This window comes from Dermacentor silvarum, chromosome 1, assembly GCF_013339745.2.
Source record: "Dermacentor silvarum isolate Dsil-2018 chromosome 1, BIME_Dsil_1.4, whole genome shotgun sequence".
Classification (NCBI taxonomy): domain Eukaryota; kingdom Metazoa; phylum Arthropoda; class Arachnida; order Ixodida; family Ixodidae; genus Dermacentor; species Dermacentor silvarum.
Window position 1 is genome coordinate 213,319,076 of NC_051154.1, and position 9,059 is coordinate 213,328,134.

Genomic DNA, 9,059 nt, shown 5'->3' on the forward strand with positions numbered 1-9,059 from the left:
AAAAGTGGTTCAGGGCCTTTTTAATGAACGGGAACTGTACAGTAAAACCTTATTACAAAGAAGTTGAAAGGGGAGTCAGAATTGCTTTGTTATGTCCGTTATTCCATGTACTACAGTGGGGATTTCAAGGGGGATTTCACTCACTTTGCTTGATCTTTTATTTGTTATATCTTGTTTTGTCATAACGGGGTTTCACTGTAACCATGTTTTAAATGCACATTGAGCAACCGCAGTTGATCATAATTTTATTTGGACCACTACAGCCTCTGTCATAGCCAGCCTGTGTGTTGCTTTGGGACGTTAGACATGACAATTTGATTCGGTTTGTGGTATGACAGAGAAAGAAACCTTTATTAGTTACTTTTCTAATAATGAGCATCCTCCTAAGAACAGCCACTCTCATTTTGTTGCATACCTGCCAACTTTCCCAATGTTTCCGCAAAGTTTGCATATTTTGACTCATTTTACGGTTTTATTAATTTTGTATCAAGTTTCATGAAAAATAAATTATTGCTTTGAGCAAGTTTATTCAGGAAAGTTCCTGAAGCAGGTGAAATCGGCAACAGCAAAGTCACTGAAAAAATCACTGTCATCTAAAGAAAGTGTGTTGCTTGTCTGTTTGTGCTGTTCCAAGTTTGGTTCTGCTTTGTGTGACGCCCGAAGGGAAATCATTCTTAATAAAGTGCCTATGTATCCCACAAAAGTTGTGTACTCAGCGCAAGCTTTTAAAAAATATGTGTGCTGTCTCCCCCCCACCCTAGTGCCACGGGGTCTGTGCCACGTTTACGGGGTTTTTATTAATTTTAGTGTTCATAGGTTGGCAGCTATGTTGTTGACAGATCAACCTTAAAGATAAAATTATGCAAAATATTTTCCTTTAGCTATACAAATGTAGTAACACATGCACTTATTTATCCTTTTCTCAGGGACTGCATTTCATTTGCTAGCAACTTAATGTTATCGCTAAGCACAAGACGCGCCTGCATGATTTGGTACTTACTCGAATGTTATTGTTGAATCAATCTCTTGTGTCTGTTGTCATCTGATTGTATGTGCGACGCGAATTGTGTAGTACCTTCTAGAAGGCACGCAGGCACCAGTGATTACACTAGAACCTTCGACGAGTCAAGTATAAAAGCCGACGTGCTTGACCCAAAGATAAGATTTCCCTACAATCGACGTCTGTGCTTGCTGGTATCATACTGCTTGACTGTTACTTGTTTTTCTGAGCACAGGTTCGCCCAATCAAACGTCAGTTTCGTGATTCACAGTTTTGCTGTGTTCTTCATCGTCACTACAATGTGACAATAGATACTACTCTATGGCTCTTCCTACACCATTATTTATGGCCTACTAGTGTGTCTGTAGTTTTCGTTTTATGGTAAGAGTAATTTAAATCTACTTTATCATTGCCACATGCTCTTGTAACATGTTACACAATGTTTTCTTCGCTCTGTCTCTGTCTCCTTAGGCCAAGTCCTGGAGAAGGCAGGTGGTAAGGAGTTCCAGCAAGAAGTGAGAGAGTTGCTGGCTTCTCATGGGCCTTTGGAGACTGCTGGAGGTGAAGCTAGTGTGTTTTTAATTTATTTTAAGGTGCTTGAGCTAACACAATTCAAAACACATAGCTGCTCATAGCCTCCTGGTATAAAAGGAACCCCACAACACGTTTATCAATGTGCCAAGGAGCTGCAGACAAGCTTTAAAGGAAAAAGCAAGTGAACTAGGCAGATTTTTTTTTTTTTAGAACTACAGGATATGTAGTTGTCTATAGAAGTCTTTGGACATTCAAACCTCTCAAAAAACTATGTGCACATTTACACTATACTTTTGGTATAAGGGGTATGCACTGAGCTCGATCCGCAAGGCGGTGACAGCGTCATTGGGGCAGCCCTGCCATGTTTACGGTCGCTTCTGTTGCGGAGCGTTGGATAAATAACAGCGGTTCTCCTCGCGCAAACGTCTGATTCCTATTTTTTACCTGCCGTTCGTCTTGTGGACCTAACCAGTCACTGATATACAGTTAAACCTGGATATAACGAAATTGACAAATTCCCAAAAAACTTTGTTATAAAGAGGGTTTCGTTATATGCAAGTTCGGCAAGAAAATTTGAAAAAGAAACGCTTATCATATATACTCGATTCTAATGTGCCCTCGATTGTAACATGCACCCGTTTCCTCCAGAAACGGCGTCCAAGATGGCCATTTTGTCCTCAAGAGTCAATATCTTGTGTTTCTTCGTCAAAGCACTCATCTTTGGAATGTCACACCAGGTACTGGATGCGTGGACGCGTGTAATTTCGCACAAGTTCGAGGCGTCGGAAACGAAGAGCGAGTGACACGATGGCGTCGTAGCGTCGTATAGTGTCACCTAGTGTCAGGTTAGTGAAGTGAAGCGCAGAGACTTGCGCAGTAACCAAAAAGTGGCGCTGCCAGCACGTTGCAAAAAAAAAAAAAAAAACTTCAGCAACATCAACTGGAAAAGGAGAGTGCCGGCTTGGCGGGCTAGGCCAGCTGCAGCAAGCGGCGGGATCAGGTTTGAATGAAGGGAGGGGGAAATGTCACACCCGCTGCAGCAAGATTGCCTGGTCGAGGGATGCAGACCCGCCTCGCACACGTGCGCTCGCTCTCGTCTCGCAGTAGCCGTGAATTCGAGTGCGCCAAGCGCGACGCCGCCGCTTCGCATTCCGTCGCGGCAGAGAAGGTTGCTGCTCGCGCAAAAATGATAAAATTTGGGACGAAATCTCTAGGTTGTCGACGGGGAAAATTCGTTATTTCGAGAGGGTCTCCCGATGCCTCTTCGTTACGTAGAGGTCTCAAATACATGTGCTTCTATGGAGTAACGGCGGGGAATAGAAAAACTTCGTTATATCCAAGAATTTGTTATATGGAGGTTCGTTATAAGCAGGTTTAACTGTATAAGCATGGACGTTTCAGTGTTTCGTGCACAGTGCTGTTGGTATTTGTTTATTGAACAGGTCTACATACAGCGTTTGTGTATCCGGACAGGCTACGTGCCGTGGCTGTGCATCAACTGAGCTTCAGTGTCATGGTGAACTTTGCTGTGTTTGGCTGCAGCAATCACACAAGAAAGAATCCCGGCAATAGGAATGTTGCCCAGGTTGGGTTCTTCTCGACACCTGGTTATCTCTCTTCTTCACTACAACCTAAATTTAAAAGGGCACTGAAGCTATGTGCGAGCATGCCTCTCCAAGGCCTCCTTGCAGGTGCAGTGTGCAGCCAGCACCTCGCCTTCTTCTTTTACGAGAAGCCATGGTGTGAGTGGCTTTTCATTGAATGATTGTGAATGACGAAGTTGGGAGGGCAAAAAAAATTGGTTTGGCAAGACCTGCAGAATCTACGCACCATGAAAATTATGAAAGCTGTGAATCAGTGTTTAGTTCCCAGGGTTTTTTTTTTTTTTGTGACGCAACATTAATGCCACCGTACATGACGCAATGTGGACCACACGCAGTAAATTCTGTAATGAAGGCAATCATGTTACTCTGGTGGGAAGTTAAAAATAAGACACTTCTTTCTCGTGAAAGCAAGGAGCATCTCAGTTATTAGCACTAAACACTAGTGTTGCTTTGCTAAATGCATGCACGGTGCCGTGCGCTTGTTTATGTTCACAGAAACACCATTTAAAAACAGCCCCGAGCAAGTGGACCCGCTTCCCGATAGTCAAGGCATTCGGTAACTGTTGTGGCGCAATCCACACAGGTTTCCATAGTTTGCTGCCCGAGAAATGCCATAAAACTTTAACTTTTTTAATTTACGAGCCATGTTTTGAGGCTACAACAACAACAACGATCATGCTGTCTGCGACCACTTTGACGCACGGCTGCTGCACCCAGCCGCTCGTCAGAGAATTGTGGCTCTCCATCGACTTGTAGGCTTTGTTTCTCGCAGGTCACGAAGCTCATTGTTTTCACAAGGTAGTCTTAGATGTCTGCGAGAGGTACGCGAGGCAGTAGCACAACATCACAGTGAAGCTCATCAACTTTGAGTTCGAGCAGGTCGACACAGCTGCACTTTGTTTTGATAGTGTGATTTTGCTGGTTCACTCAACCCACGTGCATTGTTGACGTACGACACACCACTCGATAGCCAAGTCAATAGCCAACTTGAAAAGGATGTTGTACGGTACTGTAACTGCTTGGCGATGCAGGCTTGCTGGCGTAGGCAGCGCGAACTCATGACCAAAGTTATGGCGGCTACCGTGGATGCCGCTGGCGCTCCTAACGAATGACGTCATGTGCATACCCCCTATGGTATACATGTGTCTTGTGTACACTATAGTTTCACATAAGAAAATGTCACTGATAAGTAAGACGCAACAGTTAATCTGTACTTCTGATATTTCTGGTGGCCAAAAATAATAATGTATACAAGTATTTTGACCTTAGCAGTGCCATACTCATCTCAGTACTGTGAACAAAACATCAGAGCATCATTCTTAACCTTGACATCTGTACTTGGTTTCCTTCGACTTTGTTTCTTACATCAGTGGATTGTCAACCCTAGAATACCTTGTTGATCGTTCTGATTGAGAGACAGAGTGCAGTGTTTAAGGCTGCAGGCGACACAGGCACATTGCTTACTGTTATGAGGCCTCTACAGGAAAATTTGAGCCGTGTTTCTAAGCTAGTGTGTTAGTTTGTGTGTCTAAACTTGCGTCTCTAGGCTTCTGTGTTAGTAAAAAAACTCCCGTCTAAGTGCATTTGCTAGCCAGTGTTCTAGCCATTACTTTTTGAGCTTTACTTGGGTTCTGCACAGTGAACCCTTGTAACACCTGCTCTGTTATGGGTCATGCAGTGGCCATTTGCCCAGGCCACCACTTTCCAGCAAAGCACGTGATCCACTGCCATGTACCCACTGGTGCCAATGCAATGGAACATCTTGAGAAGTGTGTGCGCAACTGCCTTGTAATGGCCGATGACAAGAACATCCGTGTCCTTGCCATCCCACCATTGGTATCTCACAAGTACGTGCCATGGTACCTTCAAGCAGTGTCTTCTAAACCTAATCCTTGTGGCTCCGTGCATATACTGTGGGCGTTGTGTTCTTTTACGTGGTTAAGTTTCAATGATCTTGTGCATGTGGTTGCTAACCTGGACAAAAAGAAAGAAGAAAAAGAGGCACATCCAACATAGACTTTATCAATAACTTGCACTTTTACAAACTGTGTTACAAGTGGCCTCATGGTATGAAATTATTTAGCCGTTTAGCTACAAAGTACTTTCCACTAAAACTGCACAAATTTTCAGAAACTTGTTTACCCTGTCAAATTTTAGTGTGTAATGCAATAATTAAAATATGTTGTTATTTCACATTCACTGAGAATGTTAAGAATTTTATCTGAAAAGGAGGATTTTACTTAAAAATTTGGCAGACACACTTAAGACTGCTTACGTGGGGGAATGCAAAAGCTTTATAGTCCCTTTGGTGAAACCTTTAGTCAGCCAGATGGCTGTGATGTGACGTGTGCAATCATGCACGCACTAGACACTCCTTTAGTGAGCCAGAACTGTGGAGCCGCCGTTGCGTCGAGGAAGCGTGCTCGTGCTGCACCCCGGAGGCCCACGTTCGATTCCTACCCACACTGAAATTTACCCACATTTTTACTTTAAATAATGTACTTTGTTTACAGAACCTCTCTGAGAAATTTGACGTCAATCTGAGCATTTTTGACGTGTTTTCACTCTTTGCGCTGTCGGCCATTTTTGGTATCATCGCTAGGTCACACCGTGTCCGAATTTTCACATAATGGGGCATATAGTAATGATTTCGCATTAAAAATATCCCCTTCAGTCATGAATTATGATCGACTGTCGATAAATGTATGAAATTTACATAATTTTATGCCAAAGTGCAGGAGACTCCATTAAGAGCAAGTCAAGGTGGTAGAATGACTCTATCTGCATTTTATGATGAGTCAACGTAATTACAGAGTGATTAAGTATCCAATTATTGTGCACTCTGTAATGATACGTTTCTTCATTAAAAAAAAATTGAATCACTAGTGTGAATTGCCTGCACAAGTTAATTATTGGTTGCAAGCTTTACTAGAAAGAAAAAAAAATAATGAAAGGCAGCAGCACAGCTGTTGTCTCGATGCCTTTATTCGGCTGAGCCATGCGCTGAACGAAGATGACGCGCACAGTGATGAGATTATACCGGGTGTTCAAAATTAAGCTTTATGAAATTTTTAAAAATCGCCTGTGGCAGGTAGCATAATTCTTATCGTTTGTGTGCCAGTAAGTTTGCAAGATGCATCCACTTCAAATGAATTTCCAGGAGGGCACCAGTTTTGAGATATTATTTTTCAAACTCTGGGACAAAATACATGGGCGTTGCAGTTACTTTTCTGCTTCTATCTGTAGAACAGCATTTTGGTAAAAAAGTAAGTGGAACAACAGTGCAGTGTTACGGCGAGTTTGATGGTGCATATCTCCAAACCGGTGTCATTCTGGAAATTAATTCCAAGTGGATACACCTGACAAGCTCACTGACTACAATTAGTAAATTTCAATATGTGTTGTGAAGTAATTAACTAAGAAGTTAATTAGTGAATGTTTGTTAATTAGTTTAATATGTGTTTAGATTTCTCGTGCTACTGATGTCCGCCTCTTCGAATAACCCAGCTCACTGATAAGAATTATGCTACCTGCCATAGGCGATTTTCTAAAATTCCGTAAAGCTTAATTTTGAACACCCAGTATACAGGTGAAGAAGATGAAGGATGAATATTGTGCTAACACTTATTTCCCCCTTGCGCTGAAGCGGCCAACCTGGCCGCTGTTTATAGCGGTGTGGTACGCTGTAGGAATTGTTTAGGCGCGAAATGTGAGCAATTTTGCCACGGTAGTATCCATCGGATACTACCATGGCAAACCTCAAATGGCAAACCTCAAAATGCTACAGTACATGTTACTCTTGTTTTCAGCACATCGCCATCACAGAAGCAGCTTGCAGCACAGTCAGTGCTGCGGGCCATCTCCAGCTACTTTGTCAATATCATGGGAAGTTCACTGAAGCAGGTCTACTTTGTCCTGTCTGACATGGAGAGCATTGGCATCTACACCAGTGAGCTGGCAAAGCTGGACTCCTAAATTGCTGCCATCATAGCTCCTGGGGGTGGTCACCATTTGGTCAGTTTGGAGTTGCCAACAGTGGCACCCCATTCAGTGGGAACTAAAGAACACTGAAGTCTGCAAAAACACATCACGTTATAATTACGTTTGTAAACTTGGTACGTGCTCGCTTTCTTGCAGGCTGTCTTGACTTGTCACGAAGTGATGGAAGGATAGGACACCACTTCACATTTTAAAAGCTGCAATGAATTGGATGTTTTACCACACCGTGTTGAGCTCATGAGACATGTCTAATTGTTAGTCATTGCCTGTGACTCACCCTCAAGAGCATGTTAAACACTCTTTTATTTTCACATATTTTATCATTTTTAACATAGTTGCCACCACTGCCAGCCAACTTTCATCAAGCTACTGAGTATTGGCCATTTTTTACAGAGGTCATTCAAGGTGTGTGTACATCTAGATCAAAACTCACCTCAGCACTTTGAAGTTGGTCTAATCTGTTTGTGCTAATTTCTAGCAGTTTAGCAATGACAGTATACTGCCTTTTTGCAGCACATGTGTATTTCCATCATCTGGTGCCATGCGAGTACTTTGCTGATTTATTCAGTAGTGTAGAAAACACAAGCTTGCACAGTTTGTACACATCAAGGAACAGGGGTTTTAGGGTCTACCAGCAAATTAATTCTTCAATATTTGACCTTGATTTTAACTATACTCACGGATAAATTTCTGTGGCACTGAAGGGAAAGCTATAGGGGTAGATCTTCTGCACATGTGTTACTGTGCCAAGTAGTCTGGCAGTGTTTGACAGTGCTTTTGGTTTTTCCGAGCACATAAAGAATCGGCGTAGCTTCCACGTGCAACGGTTTCTTATTTGCCCATAAGCAGAAGAGAAGAGCAGAAAAATAGGTAAAATTTGCCACTGAGTGGTGTGCTTTTTGTCTTATTTTGCTGTTGTAAATATAATTTTTATGTTTTCTCTTCCCTAGCTTAAGCTAACGCAGATGAAAAAGGGGGACTTCTTTCTGAAGCAGTCCCACTTGTGCGCGCTTTGCTTTTCTAGCTTTCCCTTCATTGCTACAGAAAGCTTTCCGCGAGTATAGCTAGGTTGGTGCGAGTAAAGTACAGTTAAACCTCAATATAACAAACTTTAATATAATGAAATTCTCAATATAACGAAGTATTTAACTTTTTATAGCATCTTGTCCATAGAACACCATGCACAGTAAAACCTTATGTATACGTGCCAGCTTAATAAGTAATTCTGGTTTAAATATAGTCGCAGTGATGCCCTCATCCTGTCGCAATTGAACTTAATGTATTGGCTGACCACTTAACTCTTTCCCTACTGTGAGGAAAATAGGTGTTTTTTGTAGGTTACGCAATAATTTTTTGTATGAAGGAACTACCAGACTTAATGTCTTATGTAATACATGAATAAAAATCAGAATGAATGCAGTTTTCATGCATAAAAGTTTTTATTAACAAGATTTATGTCATAAAAAAAGATATAAATTGCCAGAATCAAGATTGTGGGATAAAATTCAACAATGTTTGTAAAGACACGCTTGTATCTACTAAGAAAAAAATGTAAAAAAATTATGAGATATACAAAATGTATTGCTGTCTAATAAGCACTATCTTCGAAAAAAAAAATCAAAATTTTTCATTGAACAGTGCTTTCACTGCAAAAATTTAACTGCAAGCACTACAGTTGGGCGTGCCGGGCTGTGGCCGCCGATGTTCTGGGCTGGTTTGTGTCGTCGTCGTTCTCACAGTAAAGTTTTATGAAAAGGCAGCTTCCTCAGACGCAGCAGAATCACGAGATCTATGATATTTCGAAGCGCACGCCGCTCACGGAGGCGGCCATTTTTGCTTTCTACTTTGACGATCGTGAAACTTCGAAGCACGTTAAAAAATCACTGCCTGGCAGGAAAAACACGAACTGCTTAGAAAACAAA

The 9,059-nt window shown here is 42.0% G+C and overlaps 1 protein-coding gene across 1 annotated transcript in view; it reads left to right on the top strand.

Moving 5' to 3' along the window:
• The window catches only part of LOC119436746 (core histone macro-H2A.1-like), a 46,778-nt gene extending 39,555 nt beyond the window's left edge, over positions 1–7,223 (top strand). The window contains exons 6-8 of the mRNA XM_037703730.2: positions 1,472–1,561; positions 4,817–4,985; positions 6,948–7,223. Coding sequence (XP_037559658.1) covers positions 1,472–1,561; positions 4,817–4,985; positions 6,948–7,113 — 425 coding nt within the window. The 3' untranslated portion in view covers positions 7,114–7,223. The remainder of the gene's footprint in view (positions 1–1,471; positions 1,562–4,816; positions 4,986–6,947) is intronic.
• The last annotated feature ends 1,836 nt before the right edge of the window (positions 7,224–9,059 follow it).